The sequence below is a fragment of the Phoxinus phoxinus genome, assembly GCF_949152265.1.
Source record: "Phoxinus phoxinus genome assembly, chromosome: 9".
In the NCBI taxonomy this organism is placed as follows: domain Eukaryota; kingdom Metazoa; phylum Chordata; class Actinopteri; order Cypriniformes; family Leuciscidae; genus Phoxinus; species Phoxinus phoxinus.
In genome coordinates, this window is record NC_136884.1 from 34,225,352 (window position 1) to 34,248,293 (window position 22,942).

General features: G+C 38.9%; 1 protein-coding gene and 1 long non-coding RNA gene across 2 annotated transcripts in view; one reads left to right on the plus strand and one right to left on the minus strand.

Annotated features, from left to right (window-relative positions):
• The window catches only part of LOC307004542 (uncharacterized protein), a gene marked incomplete at its 3' end in the record, with an annotated part of 4,054 nt that extends 1,365 nt beyond the window's left edge, over nucleotides 1-2,689 (plus strand). Inside the window, exon 3 of the mRNA XM_079623860.1 lies at nucleotides 1-2,689. This exon is cut by the window's left edge and continues 309 nt beyond it. Within this exon, the coding sequence (XP_079479986.1) occupies nucleotides 1-2,689 (2,689 nt within the window).
• Nucleotides 2,690-6,607: 3,918 nt separating this feature from the next.
• LOC307004737 lies at nucleotides 6,608-17,408 on the minus strand. Its single transcript, XR_013799129.1, has 6 exons — nucleotides 17,352-17,408; nucleotides 8,429-9,633; nucleotides 7,774-7,929; nucleotides 7,326-7,391; nucleotides 7,084-7,191; nucleotides 6,608-6,937 (listed from the first exon to the last, which is right to left on the minus strand). It is a non-coding gene; the product is annotated as an uncharacterized lncRNA (long non-coding RNA).
• Between the last annotated feature and the right edge of the window lie 5,534 nt (nucleotides 17,409-22,942).

A 22,942-nucleotide genomic window follows, 5' to 3' on the forward strand; every position in this document is an offset into this window, starting at 1 on the left:
AAATGTGAGTGACGCAAAATCTGTCGTGCCAATTGAACTGTACAATCTGATTTCCTGGATTATTGGTGCAACTGAGGAACCAACACTGGCCCATTATGTTGATATTCCAGATGATTTGAACCTAAAAGTGATATCTATCTGTCAAGACATTGTGTATCTTGCATCTAAGGGCCGGAGGCAGACCCCTAAATCATTGTGTCTTGGTCTAACGGTTCGCCATTTAACAGGTTCATCACAAATTGTGTCACTTCTAAATAGACTAGGACATTGTGCATCATGGGACACAGTTGTCAGTCTAGACACTAGCCTTGCCCAACTTCAACTAGTAGAGGGCAGAGACAAAATACCAAAGGGATTCTCAAAGAAGGCTCCTACAATACTTGTGTGGGACAATATTGACTTTGGGGAGGAGACACTGTCAGGTCGTGGAACTACCCACCACACAAATGGGATTATGCTGCAAAGTTCTGTAGGTGAACCTGTGTCAACAACAAACAGACAACCACTACAGAAGGGAGTTTCTTCATTGAAAGCACCCCCTAGCATCCCTGTAGAACAGTACCATCAGTCTAAAAGACAAGGACCACAGAACTTGTTTCATCATGAAAGTGTTCCATTACAGGCGGACGCATACAAATTGAACACGGTGTCTGCTGTACAAACTGAACTGGCATATGTTTTTGTAAAGTCCATAGATGCTGAAAGATGCACAATACCAAGCTGGACAGGTTTCCATACATTGCTTCAAGGTGATTGCACTCTGCAAAAGTCAGCACTGTATTATCTTCCAGTCATTGAGGCTTCACCGACAGAGATGTCAACAGTAAACACAATTCTGAAGCGAAGTGTCCAAATTGCTAATCAGCTAGAACTGGACCATATAGTCTTAGTTTTTGACCAAGCTATATATGCCAAAGCTCAGCAAATCCGCTGGAAAGATGATGACATTACTCAGCGTATAGTGATTAGACTAGGTGAATTTCACACATGCATGTCCTACCTGAGCATTCTAGGAAAAAGGTTTGGAGATGCAGGACTGCAAGACATACTCATTGAGTCTGAAGTTGTTGCCCCAGGATCCATCAATGGAGTGATCAGTGGTCATCATTACAACCGCAGCATGAGGGCACACAAACTTCTGTATGAGAGTCTGCAACGCATCAGACTTCTCACCTTCTTAGACTCTCTGCCACCAGAAGAGAGATATGAGTGTCTGGATGTCATCAATGAGATCAAATGTGCATTCCTGGACAGAACAATGGATGTTTTGTGTGCAAATGAGAAATTTGACAAAATGTGTTCGAAATATGAAGACTTTGTTAAAAGAAGAAGTGCAGAAAACCCAACGTTTGCCTTTTGGAGTTCATACATCGACATGGTACAGATACTACTCCTATTTGTGAGAGCAACACGAGAATCGGACTGGCAGCTTCACCTGTCAACAGTGCGCTTGATGATGGCATGGTTTTTTGCGTACGATCGTGTAAATTATGCTAGGTATTTACCTTCATACTGGCTGGAAATGGTCAATTTGCCCCTCACACATCCTTCTTGCCACAGTGAGCTCAGTGTTAAAGGCCAGTGGACTGTCCAACGTCAAAGTGTCCATGGATTTGCTTCGATTGCTTGTGACCAGGCCATTGAGCAAACATGCAACAGAGATTCCAAGACAAAGGGTGGTTGGACAGGGTTAACACAGAATCGAGCTGCAGTATATCGCTGGATATTGTCGCAACATGAAAGGGCTGCCATAGCAAGACAATGTGAGGCAATGGCAGGTAAATCTCCCGATATAAGGAAACGAAAAGACCTTGACAGCACACGAATTCATGCTGATGAAAGGGCTGTGACCAGAATCATTTCCACCCTAGATTCCATGCTGAATCCTTTTGACACACACCAAGATGGCATTGTGTGTCTTAGCTCTGGGACAGTAGCAGCTGAAGAAATCATGAGGGATTTGCTCGCAGCTCCGGAAAAGGGTGAAAATGCTGTCAAAGAGTTTATGGACCAAAGACTGTTATCACCATCAGTTGACATATTTGCTCCCATCAAAACACAAAAACTGAAGACCTTTAGTGACCAAGCAAAGACAAAGAAGAAATCTGCAGCAGGCAAAGAAGTGATTCTACGTGCCGACAAGAAACTATTCTCCAGATTACTCATCATAGGTCAAAGTAGAAAGATAGACCTGCGGGAAATTCTGTCTTACTCCTTGGGAACTGTGTCATATCCTTTATCCAGTGCTGATGGTTCACTTGCTAAAACAAACAAATCAGCTCTTATGGATTTATTGGAAACCAAAGGTGGAGGCTGTTTAGTTGACAAAGTTCCGACAGATGGAGCTATTCTCTTTGATGGCATGGCAGTCATTCAAGCCATTCGGTCCATACCAAGTACCTTTGGAGAGCTTGCAGAGACCATACTGCAGTACATAGTCAAGCTTGCTCTGAAACACAACTGTACACGGATAGACTTTGTGATTGACCAGTATCCGAAAATGAGTATTAAAAACCTAGAACGGTCACGTAGAGCTGGTGGTGGTACACAACTGGTGAAAATTTATGGACGGGATCAGAAGACACCAACACAATGGAAAAAGTTTCTATCAGATGGAACAAACAAAGAAGCACTGGCAGAATTCCTCTATGTTGTGTGGCGAGAGGCTGATCTTACGGCAAGGACTTAAGCTTGTACATAGCACATGGAGACCTGTGTCACTGTGTGACAGTAATGGAGGGTTTACAAACTCTCAGTGCTGTTGAAGATCTGACATGTGATCATGAGGAATGTGACACCAGGGTGTTTTTACATGCACAACATGCTGCACAGGAACATCAAACTGTAGTCATCAAGAGCCCTGATACTGATGTGGCTGTGATTGCTTTAAGTCTGCAGCCAGATTTACCATGTAGGTTGTATTTTTTCACGGGGGTTGGCAACAAAACCAGGCTCATTGACTTAGCTAAGGTGTCGTCAGCTCTTGGTACAAGTGTCTGTTTGGCACTTATTGGGATCCATACCTTCTCCGGTTGTGACTCTACAAGTGCCTTTTATGGCAAAGGCAAAAGAAAGGCATTCTCTGTTGCTTGTGAGAAAGAGGAATATCTGACTGCATTTACTAATCTGGGTAGCAGTTTTAACCTAGACCAGTCTACATTTGAGCTACTTTGCACATATGTGTGCCACCTGTATGGCCAGTCATCTGCTGAAAATGTGAACGATGCAAGATACAAAGCATTCTGCATGGCGTCGTCAGCTTTACCAGAACTATCTATGCCCCCAACAAGTGACGCCCTGTACCAACACTGCAAAAGGGCAAACTACCAAGCAGCCATAATGAGACATTCTCTGAAAGGTATAATGTGTGCCCCTTCACCTGTTGGCAATGGATGGCACCTCGAGGATGGTGAGTTAACAGTGACCTGGATGACTAGGAATCCTGCCCCTGAAAGTGTGTTGCAGGCAGTCCACTGCAGTTGCAAGCATAGCAAATGCGAGACTGGAAGATGTTCCTGCATGTCTGCAAGACTGTCTTGTACTGATTTATGTCGGTGCCAAAATTGTGCAAATGTTTCACAGGAAACAGAGGAAAGACCTACATGGGATGATGGCTCTGATAGTGATAGGGATGATACCGATGAGTAAATATGCACTGAGTTGTAATTTAAGGTGATTTTGAGCTGTAAATAATCTTTTGTAGAATTGTAAAAAAAAAAAATGGTAGCAATCAAAATTAAGGCGACAGGGTAGCCTTTCGAGTCATTTCAGCCAACTTCGGCCAAACTGTGCTTATATTTGTATTTTTATGTGATAACACAGTACCTACTGAAAATTTTGATGTATAAAACATCTCAGTTTTGCTAAATTTATAATGTTTCTGTTTAATTTTGCTTGGTGCCAATCTGTGAAATTGAAGCATATTTTCTACAAATGTGCCATTTTTCATGGTCTACATTCACACTTGAGTATATAATGCACCAAAACCTGTCTCAAATGTTTAGGTATATGTATAAATGTCAGTTTGAGAGATATTTTGTGTTGCTAAAATGTATATAAATAAAGTTACAAACAAAACCAGCAGAATAAGATTTTTCGTTTTTTCCAATTCACAATTATATACATTTGTGGATTGTGACAAAAAACTGCAGGGTATTTGGCGGAGAACTTTTAACATAAAGTCGATAATGGTTTTGTCTATGCAAATAATAATTTAAAAAGTAGTGCCCAGGTGTGGGAACGAAAATCATTTTCTAGCCACTTTTTCCTAGTTCACCTTATGGCCTAAAGCCTGTGCCGAAATTTACAGAATAATGAGGTTATGAGGACATCTAGTGGTCATCTGATATAATGACATCCAGAGTCATGTGTGTATGTTTTGGTTACTGAAGTGTTGAAAAAAAAGTTATCGAATAGAAGAGGGGCTCATGTCTGTCTGAAGAACAGAACATGGTGTCAGAATAAAACTGATATAAACGTAGAAAAAGAGGATGGCACAGTTACAGCCACCACCACCATTGATTCTGCAAGGAAATCTCTCGGAAAATTGAGATATTATGAAGTTAAATTAATCCTTTCTACTCCCAACATGTACCATGAAGTAGATACATGCACCATTGGTACAACTAAAGAGGGTAGGTAAAAGGAGTCCTTCTACAAACAAAATATAAAACGTTAGTATAAACCTCAACAACAATGGAATACAATTTATACAGCCACCATTGAATATGGAAAAAAAGAACCTTACTTTGATTGAGCAGAAAAACGGTACGTTCCCCAATCAGGACATCAGTAACGGTAAGGTTACCAGAGGGAAGCCATTAGGGGTGTGCCAAAAAAATCGATTCACAGAAGAATCTAGATTCTCATTTGCAACGATTCAGAATCGATCTGAAATGTCCAAGAATCGATTTAATAAATAAATGAAATCAGCTGGCTGTTCGCCTCCATTTTTGTAACTAGCCTATACGGGACATCACCACGCAGCCGGTTTTTGAACGTGAGCGGCAAATCACTAAAACAAAGAGGAAGCAAATATGGATGAGAGGGAGATCTTTCGTTCCTACCAAAACATCAGTTCCGAGAAAAAAATAATTAATTGCACAGTTCAACCATCATAGAGTGAAAGTGTATCATTTGCATGTGTTTTTAAGTCCTGTCAGTTTAACAGGGCACGCTTGACAGGGCATATATAAGAACGAGCAGAGGGAGAGAGAGCCGGCCGCGCGCGCGCACACTCACCCGAGCGCTGCTCTCTCTCTCTCTCTCCCTCGCGCATATCAAAATCAATTAATACGATGGTGTCGGAAAAAAAACTCTCCAGTGATGAAATGTTTTCTGTGTTGACAAATCTTGTGCGATATCCTAAACTGCCGAATGCATTGCTTGTTTTTTCTGTTTACATTTCATTGTGAATGCTGCTACGTCAGAGCGGCCAAAGCGTCAACAAGATTCCCCGTACTTTTTGACAAGCGTCCTTGACAGGGCGGCCATAGCTTTTTTGCTGCTCAAGTCGGCGGCGGTGTGAACGTACAGTCAGCCGCCAGCTGCAGACCAACGCACACTGCAGTGCTTCGCGAAACTCCCAGCCAACTCCGAGAGGGCAAAACAAAAAAAACAAAAAACTCGGTCTATCGCTGCTTCATCGCCAGGTAGCTTAGGGGTACTATTTTTCATTTTGAAAGAAGCACTTTATTTTCATAACTTGTTATTCTTTAAGTTACTGAGTCTGACTGAGAAATATAGATGTTTTTTTTTGTCTTCACCGGTTGTGTTCTACATGATATTTGTGGTAAACTGCAACTTTCCTGGGAAATGCATCTATTTTCAACCATTTTGTGTTATGAAGAAGCACTTTATTTTTGTTCCAACTTATTTTATAGCTAGTTACTAATGAGTAGCAATTGAGAACCAGACAATGTTTTTGACAAAAGGCACTTCCCTGAGAATTGATCTTAATAAATGTGAAAAAGACACTTTAATGTCTCCGTTTGTCATTCTGTATAGCAAAGCAGATGAGAGTAGATCATGATCAGAAACCCGATTAGAAATCATTATGGTTAAAATCGAATCGTTTTGAATCGAAAATCTTTTTGAATCGAAAATCGATTTTGAATCGAATCGTGGCCTCAAGAATCAGAATCGAATTGAATCGTGAGATGGTAAAAGATTCCCACCCCTAGAAGCCATGCTTTAAGGGATAGGATTATCACCTGCACAATTACTGATGGAGAGACGTTTCAGGACGAAACTACCAACATCATCTGCATTGCTTACCACGGAGACTTACCATGAATTCTCATTCCATGATCCCTTTAATGTAAGACTAAACAAACTGCCCAAAACTGGATGAAAGTAAAAGTATTACTATATATATAATATTTTAAATCAATAAGCCCCTTGAAGCCATGTTTTACAGTGGATTTAGAACAGCTAAGGGGCGTTGTTAGCTATGACGCGGAGCGCCTAAAACCCCTTTAGCTGTTCTAAATCCACTGTAAAACACGGCTTCAAGGGGCTTATTGCTTTTATAAAACGGTTACTCCATAAAATTATTTCTTTTAAAATCTATTTTATTTATAAAATAAACACCAGCAACAAAAAATATAAAGTTATAATACAATGTATTTCTCTGCCAAGCAATGTAGTTCCAAAGAGGTTGCCAAGCAACACATGCAGCAACAAAGCATCACAAACGGCAGTTGCGCAGTAATACTAATGTAATACGGTCACAGCTATGTGTTTGTTGAGTAATTTACAACGGCTTCGAACGCGGCTCAACCAATCAGAATCAAGGACTGGAACTATCCGTTTTATAATTTTAATTTTGTGTCATTTAACCACTTTTAAAGATATTTAGAGAAAAAAAAAACTGATTTTGGATAACAACTTCTCGTTTTTCCTCATGTATTTTTGGGGGTGTCTTTGAAGACTTCTCCTGACAAACAAACAAACACACACACACACACACACATTTGATATATGATTTTTAGCAAATACATAATTGTACATACACACAGCAAATTCTTCTAGATTTGTAATAGTTTTATTATAATTATTACTATACCCTCTGATTAAAATTACCTTGCTTCTCACATCTTTGATTGGCAGACCCTTCACTAGTGGAGAAACGTATACTCCTTTACGCTTCTGACTTTTCTTTTTCCACTGTTCCATTTCCACTCGAAAGGACTGGAAGAGATGTAGTATATGCACATACATCACTTTTTTATGGAATATATTCCAGCATCTTGTGTTTATAACTAAGGATCATTAAATTTACATTGTTTTGTAAAAGGTACAAACACAAACAAATATTTCCGTACTTCCTTTCTTGATCTTTCTGTGTCTTCATATTCACGGAGCAGTGCATCATGCATCCTTTGATATATCTGCACAAAGTCATCCAGTCGTGTGAGTCTCCTTGTCTGGAACCTAATTTTTTTGAGGTCCCACTGACTTTTTCGCATTATACCCTGTGTTCGATTGTCCTAAAGTCTTACTTTTTTTTTTTTTTAATCCAACACATTAAAGCACAAATTATCAATGAGGTATTATAATTAATAATCTGAGTTTTACCTCAGTTTTATTTGACTGACTGACTTCTTTATATATTTTGCTGAAATGCTGGTACGCTGAACCTGTACCATGACGGCCAATATCGCCTAATGTATTATGTGATGATAAGATGAGACGACAATATGAATATACATACGTGTGTGTGTGTGTATTTTTTTATATTGTTATCATAAATAATAAGTTTAGAAAACCTACCTAGCATCAGACCAGACCACAGAGTTGCATGTGGGAGGAAGTACTTGGCCAATCTCGCAATGAATGTTGATGCATGATAATTGTTTTCTTCACCATCATGGTCAAGAGGTGCTCTCTCTATTTCCTGCTGGAAGTGGCTCACGAGTGGTGTGGTTCCTACATCATTTTGGAAAGAAATGTTTTTCATTATTAAATATTCATGTTTATATACTAGCACACTACATTGTGTATTTAGACATAGTATTTGTTTCAAACATAAATAAAATGTGTCTGTGATTTTGTAAAGACATTCAGATTGTATGGTCATATACTCAATTTAGTTAATTATACTAATGAATAAATATAATTAATTAATAATTCTGCATCTATTTGTGGGTCAGCTACTCTCTAGAGGCATTAAGCTAGAGGTAGTGCAGGTCCTAAATAAAAAAGTGTTTAACAGCCATGTCTTGTCTTCATGTACATGATGTAAAACATGCATGATTGCGAATGCAGGTCAAGTCAGAGATTCCAACACAAGATATCTGCTTCAGAGTTGAGCATGCAAGTAGCCCAAATGTGTGCATTCCAAGCTTGTAATGTTTTTGCATACTAAAATTATAGCAAGAAAAAAAAAATTCAGAATGCATTATAAACTCTCCCTTAAAATACCTACTGTTTTTTGCACAGATCCTTAGCATTTTTCATGATGTGGCTCAGGCATCTGTGAAGGATGGGAAGATCAAACTTTTCTGCCTGGTATTGGCCAGTGATTACTTCAAAGTACTTCTGCAGAAGATCCTCCAGACTCAGTTTGAAGAATGTAACAGAAATAGAATTTTGAAGTACAAGGGAGCCATCACAAATTCTCATAATTGGCCTGCTTTTTTCCCATACAGCTTCATCATGTCAGTTTGAAAAGCCTGCAGGAAGTATGTTACAGATGCTGTGGTGTGGTCACAAGTTAGGTAGGTTGCAACTGGAAGAGGAGATGATCCCTTCGAAGGATTGCGCACAACTAATTCATATACACAGTATGGTGAACTTGTAGAGCTTCCTTTTTGAATGATACTTCCAATTGCATCCAGATACACAATATCCTCCTTGCACCTCTGGTAAAACACTGCCAGTGTTTTCTTTGACCACAGCATAATGCCTTTTGGGTGCATCATGACCCTCTAGGACTTCTTTGTCTGATCCCTTTTTTTCATTAATTAGCATTTGCAGACTCAGAAGTTCATTTGAATGAGGTCTTTTGAGTTGTCTTTGGCTCTATGCAATGGGTTTCAGAACCTCTTTTGTTGGCGCTTCATCTCTGCACCCAGACTGCATCACCATCTCGGGGAGTTTTTGCATGGAATCCAAATATACACTTCTGGGTAGTTTGGTTTCTAGAGTTTCTCCAATCGATATGCGTGAATCTGCCCGCACTGGCCTCCTTTTTAGCTCATCGGTACTGTGGCACACATCTCCTCCTGTGAACAGCACGGCTGCCTTCAGGGTGACCTCATCTTTGACTTCCACAGAAACATTAATGGGGCAATTTTCAAACCGACAGTAGCCATTACATTTTAATAGTGGTGTGGTTTTTAGTGACTGCAGGGTTTTCACAGTGTGGCGTTTAAAACCAAAACTGCAGTATGGGTGAATGGACCTAATTCCTCTGACAATCACGTTTGTCCACTCTAATCTTTGAAAGCATCTTCCCTTTTGATGCTTCCTCAGGTCTTGCCATTCTTTTTTATCAATAAAAAAGAAACATGGCTCCTGTGGCAAACTACCGGTACATCGGAAGAATGCATCTTCTGCCCCACTGCTTTCTGTCGAAATGTAAGTTGATTCACCCAAGTCGGATTCCTTTTCATTGTAATCATTGTCATCCTGTAACACAAAAATAATTATAATGGCATATTTTGATTGAAATAAGATATTTACTATTAAACAGATGAATTGTATAATTTTTTATACAAAAAAAAAAATTCTGTAATGGTGAACCTATAGATAGAAATCGTCTCAGGTTACGTATGTAACCCTGGTTCCATGAGAGGGAACGAGACGCTGCGTCGAGACGCGGGGGGAACGCCCTGCGTGAATGCGTCATGAAGCACGTGTAAAATCAGTCCAATGGAAAAATGAGACGTCATAGGCGGGTGACGTCATCAACCAGGAAGCTATAAAGCACTCTTGAGTGTTACGGCTGGCTCCCATACCGTAACACAAAAAGAGGCCAACAACAAATGCTTTAACAATAATTAAATTTATTGTCAAACAAAGCAAACAGTTATTAAACAAACAAAAGAAAACCGACGTCTAGGGGAAAAACACGCGCGTGTGGTTATTAAATAAACAAACAACATCTGACACTAACCAAAAAGATAAGAGAGAAAATATAACAAAATGGGTATTAAATGAAAAGGTGGGAGAAAAGTGAGAGACCTCACTCAAAAGTGCACTGATCTTTATACTAACACTGTCACGATTCACACACAGAAACAGGAAGATCCAATAGCAGTATTTATTAATAGGGGTAATCCGTACTCACAACAGTCCAGGCAAAGGGTCAAAAGTCCAATAAGGCAATCCAAAATACAAACACAAACACGAACAACAGGAACGGAAGTGTGGGGACAATATACAAGGACTCCGTGACAAACACTGAAACTGACAGGGTATATATACACACAAGTGCTAAATGAGGTGACAAGAAACAGCTGAACACAATGAACACTAAGTGACAGACAGGATCATGGGAATTGTAGTGAGAATGTGGATGACACCGTGGGGAAGAGGACATCTAGTGGACACCAGGAATACACAAACCAGACACTGTGACAAACACTCATTAACTAGACATTGAATACACCTGTTGCCCAACTAACACCTGCACTGTGTAGCAGAGCCAGCAGGGGGGAAACAGGAAGGCGTAACATTGAGATCATACCACATTAGCGTCTGAAAAGCCTGAAGCAAGTCAATCACAGGCATGCAGGGAGTATGGCAAGGCAACGCAGCGTCTCGTTCCCTCTCAGAGAACCAGGGTTACATGCGTAACCTGAGACGTTCCCTTTCAAGGGAACTCGAGCTGCGTCGAGACGCGGTGGGAACCCTATACCCACGACGCCATATGACAAAATGCCTGTTCTGTATGAAGACTGTGCGCATACTAAGAAACAAGCACCCTAGACCCTGGAGTGGAGTCTAGGTCTAAATCATAAAAACAAACAAATGTATGCGGTGAGGACCAGCCTGCTCAGGGTTTCTGCAGGGTTCAGTCAGTCAAATTTAAGACTTTTTAAGACCTTTTTATGACCATTATGATTTAAATTTATGACCTACACGAATTACGAAAAATAACTTCAGTTATTAAAATTCCTTTCAAAAGTTTTTTTTTTTTAATTGACTTTCTTTGACAGTAACAAGATGTATTATTTAAAGGTTCCATTTTCTTAAGAGTAACAAACTGAAAGGTCCCATTTCTTAAGTATCAAAAACACAGGAACAACACTTAACAATTGTAAATTTGGGGACATTGTTCGGAAAAGTTCGGCAATATCTTCGTTCCCGTTGTACGACTGGTGTTTGGGGATGGTATTCAACACCCACAGGACCTCTGCTTTCAGTGTGGAGGTTGATCCGAAACCACTGTGTGTGGCACGGGATCAGGGCCTGAAGTTAACTTTTTTAGACCACCTGCCACAGTGACTTTTTACTAGCCAGTTTTTTTTTTGCCTCATAAAGGTGAAAAACAGGAATTGCACAAACATTGTTCTTTTAAGAATTGTGTAACTTGTAAGAATACACATTTAAGTGCTGTCAAGTTATTAACGAAATATACAATATAAGTAATAATAACTAGAATATATAGGCTATATTTTTAAATATTTTTAAGATACTTTTTTTAAGCTGATACCACTGCTCGTATGTAAACAAATTAGACGCGGCTGTGTTGATGGCTGATTTAGGCCACATTTACACATAGCCGGATTTTTAGAGAAACGAATATTTCCCCCCCCTCCGTTTTCAATAAAAACATCGTGCACACAACCCCGCATAAATACGCCGTCGAGCGCCATCATAACTATGCCAAACCTATGGGCGGCAGTGTAGGGAGAAGGTTAAAGCCATGCAAGCCAATCAGAATCCTCAGAATCGACAAGAGAGAACCTAAAACCCCGTTTCTCCCAGTTGACACGGCAACATATAACCGGCGTTTTCAGAAATCTCCACTTTGGCCGGAGTTTTTAGAAATAATCGTTTTCTGGGATAAAAACGGCGTTTTCGTGTAAATGACAGGCCAAAACGCAGAGAAATATCTGCGTTTTCCCATCGTGTAAACGGGGCCTTAGTCACGTAGACAGGTCCTGGCAGTTGTTAGTTACAGCGTTCAGGAACCGTTAAGCAGAACTAAATTAATATTATTATTACTGGTAAAGTTACCGGGTACCGGACATTTTCTCACCAGTTGCTGTAGCCTACGTCAGCGTTGCATTATCTCATCCCATGATCTCACCAACAGTTTAATACTTACTCGCACATCCAAACGTAGTCAGAGAAGGGCCTCATCTTCTTTCCGATCGCATAAACGTTACGAAACAGCAGTCGCATCCTCTCAAACTGCACTGCTTTCATGGACGACATTGCCTTGACCACAGCGGTCTCCTCAGGAAGCGCAGTCTTTGATATTTTAATACTTATCGTGTGTAGGTGGCTTTTTGATGACTCCTTAATTGCTTCTAATTTTAAGTTTTTAGTCCCGATTACAAAAGGATTTGACTTCGCTTTCTCTGAGCCATACACACGACAGTCACTGCAGTACATTTGTTCTGTGCTGCTGTCATAAATCAGCCACTCACGAACCTTGCCGTTGTCGCCGATTGTCCACTTTGAATTAAAATGTCTTCTTTTATTTTTCTTTGACTCATCCTCATCTTTTTGTTGGTTATTCGTTTCAGCGGGCCTCTTTACCCCAGTAATGTGCCGCCACATTTCACGGACTTCGTTAAAATGTAAAAGAACAACAGTTGCAAACAAGCAGCCATTACGGGGCCAAGCGCAAAAGCAGACGACGAGATATGCCTACATGGCTGATAGTGTGAGACAAACTGCAGCAAGGAGCAATTAAAGACATTTGAAGATGAATTTTGGCAAAATGGTTGAAAAATCACATACAATAACTAAAAATATGATTATCACTTTCGACCAGTAGGTGGCGCAGTTACGAAACTGATGTGATGTGGTCAGAGTGAAGTGACAATGACACATACAAAGTTTGGTGTCAATATGTCAAGGCATTGCAAATATAAAGCCTGAATAGTCATTTTGGCATCATGCCTCAACTTTGCCGCTGCGGTATATAAAAACGGTTTCGTCTATCGACACGAAATCCATAACTTTTACTCGGCACGGTCTGGAGATGACACGATCCGATTTTGGTGAAAATCGGACGTTCGGTCTAGGAGGAGTTCGAAAAAGTAGGTTTTAAAAGAAAATAAAGATGGCGGACAGGAAGTTTGGCTGACTATGGCAAAATTGGTATCGATGGTTTCAGCATAACCCAAGGAATCTATTGAGATCAGTGTCATTACTATAGGCTAATTTATTCAAAAGTTATTAGCATTTCGTGAAATTTTTTTACAACTTTTGACCAAAAGGTGGCGCTGTCTTTAAATCTGTTGAGTACTTTCAGGACATGGTGTTGATGGCACATACTGAGTTTCATAATGTTACAGCAATGCATTCGTTAAGTATAGCATTTTACATGACTAAACTGCATTGAAGTCAATGGGAATTTCATGTTTTGTTTAGTTTTAGCGCCACCAAGAGGCTCAATCCCACAGTTTTTTTTGTGTGTCCTCAGACTGAGCCCATGCATCTGTGTGTCAATTTTGGTGAAAATATCTCAATTAGATTCAACGTTATAGACATTTATGTGAAAAAACACGTCAAAAACGACTGACACGTGACTTTGATTGAATTTTACTACCCACTTACGATCAATATTTTGAAATTTGGGCATTGGCATATAGCTATCGACCTATGTTTCCAAACTTCTGACGGTGGTTTCGTCTCGATCGGACTAGCGGTTTCGAAGATATCGCCAAATGTTTTTTAAGCGCTAAATTACAACGCTGCACAAACCATATGCCGAAACCTGGCAAGTCTGGTATCGTTGGACTCGGCAACGATTCAGGAGTCTAAGGAGATGACTCCCGTGAGAATAAGTTGACCACACCCAAAGTTATGAGCATTTGAAAAAAAAAATTATCCACTAGGTGGCGCTGTTTCGAAACTTCTCAGGCTCCTTCAGGGCATTGTACTGATGACCCGTACCGAGTTTCGTAAAAATTCGTTCATGCGTTCAAAAAATACAGCATTTTAGCACATAATTCAAAATGGCCGACAGACAAAATGGCCGATCTGGAAAAATTGGATATCAGTCGACTCGGCATGAAGCCCTGAATCTAACGAGACCACGTTTAGGATTATTGGACAAACCGTTCAGAAGTTATAAGCCAAAATAGCAATTTTTCATATCTCCGGACCAGTAGGTGGCGCTGCGCCGAAACGCAGCATGCAGCTTCAGGTCATGCTTGTGATTACATGTACCAAGTTTGGTCTGAATACGATAAAGCGTTGCGGAGATACAGCCTTACGTCTATTTTCGCAAGTGCTACGTAAAATTTGTTTGTGCGTTTATCAAAAACGGTTAAGCGAATCAACTTGAATTCCATAACTTTTTGTCGGCACTGCCTGAAGATGATCTGGTGCAATTTTGGTGAGAATCGGACAAACCGTCTAGGACGAGTTCGCAAAAGTAGTTTTTTTGGACAATTCAATATGGCGGACATATTTTTTTGACGGAAAATGACGTCATAGAGTGCAATCGAATCGGCATGAGCTCAGGAATCAGAGGAAAAAAGAATTTTGTTGATACGCCTTACGATTCAAAAGTTATTAGCATACAATTTCTGAAACTTTGGACAGGTGGTGGCGCTAGAGGGAATGAGTTAGAAACACCAAAATTGGTGTATTTGATGTTGGGAATGTCCTCTATCAGAATGTCAAACCAAAACAACTTTCCCGCATATGCTTCTATGGGCTGCCATAGACGCCCAGTCGGAAGAAGAAGAATAAGAACGGGAACAGAAACAATAGGTGCCTACGCACTTTCAGTGCTTGGCCCCTAAAAACAACAACTAATGAATCATTCAATTCTCATTGGCTACCTGCCAATGGGGCAGGTTGATTGACAGTGTTACCCGCCAATTGCAGAATTCACCCGCATTTGGCGCGTGGTCGGGTGTTAATTTCAGGCCCTGCACGGGATGCGAGACAAACGGAATCCCGCACTGTATTTGTACCGGGTAGTGACGGAGCCGAATACTGACTGATCGCCTGCACCCGCTGCAGACCTTTTACAGCAACATTTTACTTTGCATATACTTTGTAAGGCTTTTATGCCTAAAGACAGCTCCAATACCTTCTTAAACAGTGTGCAATATGCTTGATACTGATTGTTTGCGACGGGCTTGAGCCAACTACTAAACGCACCGTATTTGTAGCCTGGCTAACGCCAGACCCAATTCTCGTTGAGACTTGGGTCTGGGAACCACATGTACATTTTCTCGTATTTGAGGCATGGTTTACGAATGCCCGGCGCCATTTATTGGGTGCTAAGAATGTCTATCAAATGCGCCTGTACGTAGCTCATAGCCAATCGTTTCCATTATACCAGATGACGTATGTAGAGCGACAGAAATTAGACAAGGAAGAAGACGATGGGTAAGATATTTTTATTTTAGAACAATATCTAAGGCTGCATCAAAAGGTAGCTTCGCGTCTGCTGCCATGTTGAATCCATAGATATAAACAAACTGCTTAGTTGTGTCGAATAGATGTCGTCATCGTCTTGCTGCTCCCTCCCCGTTCTGTGATTGGTTCCCTAGATGAGGCGAAAATCTGGTCCATGGTATCCAGACTGCCTTTCAGCGTGAATAAAATCGCACTGTGCAAAGGCAGTATGGGGAAACCCAGGCTACCGTATTTGAGCCATAGCTCGTTAAATGTACACTTTCCCATTGTAATAGACTGGGAGATTTCAGTTAGGGCTGGGCAATATGGCCAAAAACAGTTATCACGATAATTGTTTTATATTAGTCGATATCGATAATTATCATGATAAATGTCAAATCTTTATTTCTTTCAAGTTGAAAGGCAGATTTTTGCTCCTAAGTGAAAGTTGTAGAGCATTAATTGTGGTTTTAAACTACTCTTTATTGTCAGAACATATCATGACAAACACTTGCCAAACAGGTGAACATTTCACAAATCTAAGGTAGAACATTCAAACATTTGACATTTGGTCCTTAACAAAATAAATATCTTTATTGGAAAACGAATTTCTTAGTTTCTGCATGTGCTAATGGGGGTCAAGTCTTGAAACAGGTTTGTGTTGACTTTGATATCTTCATGAAATGTATGAAAAACAGTAGCCTAAATACATTATTAAATACTGTAATTATATTCAATTAGCCCTTTAATACATTAGCTACAATAATAATATAATACAATTCAGTATATCCCACATGGTGTAGTTAATATTAATTGTCTAACGTTAGTAAATCCATGGTAAATAATGGGAATTTGTAGATGGAAAAGCTTCAGACTGTATCGTTGCGCACAGTGTTTCTCCTGTTCTCAGCGCCATTTTATCTGCCTTTAAAGATAAAGTATGATAGAGCAATAATATGAACAGCGAATTTGCTATTTGGTACAGTAAGTGATAAACTTACTCGTTCACACGCAAGCCACAATGCAAATCATTTGATTCATATTCTTTTGGTTTCTCTGGCCAATATTTAAAAATGCAATGAAAATACAGGTATCGAAACTCTGTATCGGCAAGGACTAAATGTAAGTATCGGTATCAGAACATCCCTATTTCTTCTAACTATTCACTAAAGACATAACAGATTGTTTTTACTTGAATACTCGCCAAGTCGGGCTGTGTAGAAGAACTGATTTGTTTGCTCACACTCTGACAGATGGCTTTCTGTAAATATTCTTGATCACTCAAGCTTCACATTAGAGCGTGTCATCAGCTGCGCCTAATTTAGTTGACGTTGAGTTATGTAACATAATAAATAATAATAAAAAAAGATGCTTTTGAAATAGTTGTTGAATAATTGTTAATAATTGAATTACAATTAAATACTAGTTGAAAGTTAAAACAAATGAAAATGATTGTGAAATAAAGTAGGAGAATTAATACGTGTCAGGTTTTTTTTTACAAAAAAGGCTTCTACATTGGTTATTCCTGTATTCTAGATCATAACTCCTATTGAAACTTCCTCACTCTTTATTTTTATGCCTCCTTGGTGCAATTAGAGAATTGGGATTGGCTAGACAGAGGAGCGAGGAAACGAGTAACCATCAATTTGAATATCAATTTGAACATCAGCAACCTGAACTTCTAAGCTTATAAAAAAATATATTTTCTCTAAAACTAAACTTAAAACTACTCAAAAGATTCTTCCAAAGCACATTTAAATCAATCACAAAGAGAAAAGAAAGTTTAAAATGAAAGAATAGACACTCACTCGTTTTGCAGCAGTCTCACCCACATGCCACCTCACCCACTCACTCCCAACATCCGCTCAGAGAGATAGACTTATTTACTAACCATGTCTAATGTTCATGGGTGCCACAGCTACTCGGTGGATACCACTGTCGCTTCACAGCAAGAAGGTCCCAGCTAAGCCTCTGTGTGGAGAATGTAATAATAATAACCTTTGCAATTAAAGGGGAACTGAAACGAAATAGGAAGTACAGGTGATATAACAGATGTGTTATCATTGTTATTAGTGGTAGGACACTTAAAACTGCTGAAGTAGTTACAAGGGGGGGAAACAGTGATATTAGTTTGTTGTTTTGTTACTAGGGCCAGCAAAATGGCATATCAAGAGCATAACAGATCGAGAGGGGGGTCTTATTCAATCTTAATCAAGGTTCAAAAATTTTGATCTGTCCAACAAGCGAATAACACCTCCGATGCCATCAAGGACCGAATAACCTGTTTGCAAATGACTGTGACGGCGGGTCCTGTAAACAAGTTCCACTCACCTCTTAGTTGTTATCGTGATGTTCACCTTCACCGTAGATCACCTTGCTAAATTAATCCAACATCGAAGATGCTATGCAATATCCATCGGCGACACTCGCAAGATACTTGTTAGTGTGCTTTCAGCCGCTTTCAAACTGTGTAGCCTATGAGAGACGCGGCGGCGCACCTTACCGGTTTAAATTTGACGAGCGCACACGGCTAAATGCAATGCACAAAATAAATATTCTAAACAAATAAATGCTTATAGTCCAGTGTGACTTATATATGTTTTTTTCCTCTTCGTGACGCATTTTTTAACTGATGCGACTTATACTCCGGAGGCGGAGCGACTTATACTCCGGAAAATACGGTACCTCAGACACCGGCCATGTTCATGCCGTTTCCCTGTAGTTTCAACACTGCGAAAGTGAAGCAACTTTAAGATATACTTTTTTCTAAATGTCATAATCATCTGTTAACAAACAAGTATCCATTACTTCAATGAGCTCATTGTTTCTGCATTTAATTATTATATTGTTTAAATTAATAAAATGTTCAATAACTGTGATTTTGTATATGTACATTTCTGAAATGCATAACTGTTCAGTTTCCTCTGATAACAGACTCTAAATTGTAATATGGACTTTCTGTAAAGTTGCTTTGAAATGTGTATTGTGAAAAGCGCTTTACAAACAAACGAGAATTGAATTGAATATACAAAAAAGAAGAAAAAACTAATTATCTTAAAACAGTCTTACACAATTCTGCTCTTGCATATCATTTTATCCTTAAAACGAGATCAATAAGATTTTACGACTAGATGTAAGATTGCAGGTCTTGGCTAGATCAGGAGTTTTTGCAGTGTCATTTTTTGTGGTGCTTTCTTTAATGTGAGAGAGGAACAAACAAGCATTTCGACAACCGGCAGGAAGAGGAAAGCAGCAGTTCACACCGCAGTCTCAAGATACACTTGAAACCTGACAGACATACAAAGACTACACAGCAAAATCCCCAGTGTTAAATCATTATCTATGTATGTCTGTCAAGTGAATCTCAAGGCTGCGGTCTGAACTGCTACTTTCCTCTTCCTGCCGTTCGTTGAAATGCTTGTGTGCTCTTCTCTCACATTAAAAAAAGCACGCCCAAAAAACTACCGCAAAAACAACTCTTTTCTCTCACATTAAATGAAGTGCCCCATATAGCTACAAAATGCCTCTTCTTATAGTCAGTGCACTGTAAAAAAACAAAACAAATGCTGTTATTTTCCTGTTCTTGTTATTCATATTTCCTTAAGTTATTCTTCTTTTTAACAGCATATGTGCATCACTAATACTCAATCACTTGTTTATCTCATTTACAGTTTTTTACAATCGCTATGACAGTTTTTTCAATACATTTAACAAGTTTCCTAAACTCTTAACACGGTTAGCACAACATCCGTCTTTGTAGGCTATACAATTAACACATCTTGTTGCTTTGACACAAAATGCATACAGTTAACACAAGTTTAAAATGCTTGAACTTCTTTTACACAAGCTCAACCAAGACCAAAACTGTCAAGTTATTCATAAAAAGAGGTTCGTACACAACGTCTTCAGAGCCTGTCTTTATTTAGCAAGCCCGTACACAGCAGCCACCGGCCCGTGTCCCAAACATAACTTCCCGCTCACCACACCGTGTGTTTTAGGTGTGTTGGTGCGTTAAGAGTTTAGGAAAATTGTTAAATGTATTGAAAAACCTGTCATAGCGATCGTAAAAAACTGTAACCGCAAAACTGCTTGAGTGTTACTTTTATCACTCTGTAGTGTGGATTATATAATCACAGCAGTATAAAATTAACGGGTGAGGGGGGTTTGCGGTGTAGTCTATGTATGTCTGTCAGGTTTCAAGTGAATCTCGAGGCTGCGGTCTGAAGTGCTGCTTTCCTGCCTCTTATAGTCACACAGCATTTTGGGTCACCTGATCCCGCCTGGGTTTTTCTGACCCATTTTAGAAGTCTGCATCAAGTGCCATATATACTTTTAAACATGAGAATTTGAAGTTTCAATCTAGCTCATTCAAAGTCCCAATGTTATTTTTATTTAGTCTGAGAATGGGTGAATTTACCAGAATTAAGCAAAACGCCAGCAAAATATTTCTGTTTTTTGTTTGTTTAGTTTTATACTGTGAACTCAAACAGAACTTCTTTGAGTTTTTTTGTTTAGAAAGTTATACTTGAATGTTTTAGACTTCCAGATGAAATTTTGTCTACATGTAACAATCCCTAAGTTTATAGCCATTTATTACAACATTATTATAAGCACTTTTCAGTGGAAACTGGTGTTTTTTATTTATTTACTGACAATGTAGATGTGTTCAAAATAGTTCAGGAAGTAAATAGAAACATTGTTATATAATAACAGAACACTGAAGCAAATGTGCCTAATTTTCACAAACTATATTATTAAATATTTACCAAACTCACCAAAATCAATAAGCTTCTCATTTTGCTCCATGTGAAATTTGTGTCCAGCGTATTCTGTGTAGTAAACATGTATTTGCTTGACGAGTGGTTCCCTCTCTTCGCATCTGAGTCTAGGCTGGAGTAATTTGTGCCAATGCGCAACTGACGCTTCTGTCATGTAAATAAAGGTCAAGGAAAATAAATCGGAGGACACAAACTCACACTTTTATAGTATAATAGTAAAAAACAAAAACAAAATTATAATAATGAAAAAGGTTGGTATTGTAAAAAAAAAAAGGTTCCCGACCAATGAAATAAATGGTCTCTGCACTCAAACATTACTGTTTTGTCTATTACACATAATCTCACATAGATGTGGTACAAACTCTTTAACCAATAGTTCTCTTTAGCAGATCACAGAAACAACATGCATTTAAACTATATATTTTACCAAGAATTTAAATCTGAATGCTCTGACAGTTATATTATTGCTATGTTTTTAATATGTGATTTTAGCGGGTGAAGTTGTGAACAGGGGCCTGTTTCAATAAGGAGGTTCAACCAACTCTGAGTTAAAACTTGAACTCTGAGTTGACTTACCCTGAGATGGGAAACTCTGAGTTTTCGGTTGCAGATCAGCTGAAATTAGTTAGTTCAATCAACTCTAAGTTGACTGACTCTGAGTTGTGCACGTGCACCACAACTATAAGCAGTGTTGGGTGTAACGTGTTACAAAGTAACGCGTTACTGTAATAATATTACTTTTTTCAGTAACTAGTAGTGTAAGGCATTACTCGTCTGAAAATGGTAATATTATTACAGTTTTCCCGAGCTAGTTACTTGCGTTACATTTGCCAGTAGCACCATCACACACAAGGCACACAACACAGAGAACAGAAGGGAAGGGGAGGAGGGCGTGAATGTAACAGTGATTGGTCTGGGTTTGGCACGAGGTATCATTTACCATCACCGATTGGTCGACACCCGGCAGCCAGCCGCAGAGCGGCATCCTCAAAGACAGATTGGGGAAAATGAAAGCGTCAACAACGGCAAGCTGAGGAAGGTTCCCAGCAACAGAAAGCTAGTTTCGACGGGTGGAGATTCAGTAATTATTTTGAATATGTTTAACGGAAGGAAAATAACTTGACGGTGAAGTGCACACTCTGCCCGGGGAGAAAGCTGCTCTCCACCGCTTCCGACAGCACGGATACATCAAGCTCGTTGCGAAGCGACAGAGTGACATGAACGAGCAGCCCCACAAGCAGCAAAAAGTTTGGACTTGTTATCCCATACGGAAATGTAATATATGTACATATATGAAATATACATATATGAAATATATCCACATATATAAAATATGTACCATATATATGCCCGTATATAAAACCTATTAGAAAATGGAATAATTGACATATAAAACCAGCCCATATATTTTATGTATGTATAATAGTTTTTTTTTTACATACATGTCACATATATATAATTATCAGTTTTCAAATATAATTTGTGTAGTATTTGTTTTGTTTTTATGAGCTGGTCAAGAAGAGGTAAAATAATAATAAATAATACATTTTATTTATAAAAGATTCGAAAATGAAATGTGGATATGTAGATTTGATCTGTAGACTTGAAATAAATAGTTAAATAGTAAATAGTTTGGCATATATAATAATAATTTAACATTTCCGTATGGGATAAATTGACAATCAAATTTATTGATTGTTTGCACCAGACGGTGTTTGTTAAACATTGAGGAAATTAATACTTGTTTTTTGTACTTGATTGCACAAGTTCAGTTGTTTGTAGTTATTTGTGCTAGACAGTGCCAGTCTGTTGTTGGCGTAATAAAGACCCTAAAGAACACTCCTCCTTTGTATGTTCTCCCTCCATCTGATGCATCTCAGGCAATTATAAAGTAATTAAGAAAAAAAAATTTAACTAGTAATATAACTAGTAATATAACTAGTTACTTTCTCCAGGGAGTAATAAAGTAAAGTAAGGCATTACTATTTTTGAGAGTAATATGTAATATGTAATATATTACTTTTTTGAGTAACTAGCCCCAACACTGACTATAAGTAAGGAATAATTGACGACAGGCCGTTGAATTATTAGAAAAAAATTTTTTTATTTTTTTTTACCTCGGGTGTGCATTATTTTTCTAATAATTCAACGGCCTGAAGTCAATTATTCTGCTTATACTACAGTTACCACACCTTGAAATATTGTTCAGATGATGTATTTCAAGACATTTGTAAAGTTTTTGTCATCAAAACGCTCTTATGTAGGACTAATTCCTTGCGCATCTAAACCCATGCTCCGTTGCTAATTCCAAAACGTCATTTTAGAGTTAGTAACGGAGGTTTGAGCCGCTGATAGCAGAGTAATGCCCACAGCACACACTTCAACACTAGAAACATTCTCTGACTGTGAATGCACTAGCAGATTTTAAACACCGATGTGAACACACACTGAACGCACTGAACACCGGCATGATCAGTCGTAAGTATCAAATTATATTCATAACCGGCCTTACAATAAGTGTGTCCCCGGCTTTAGGCAGTTATTAATGCAGTTATGAGGGAGAGAGAAGCATGTGCATCAATATTATTATTTATTTATTAATTCAATTCGTTTTAATTAAT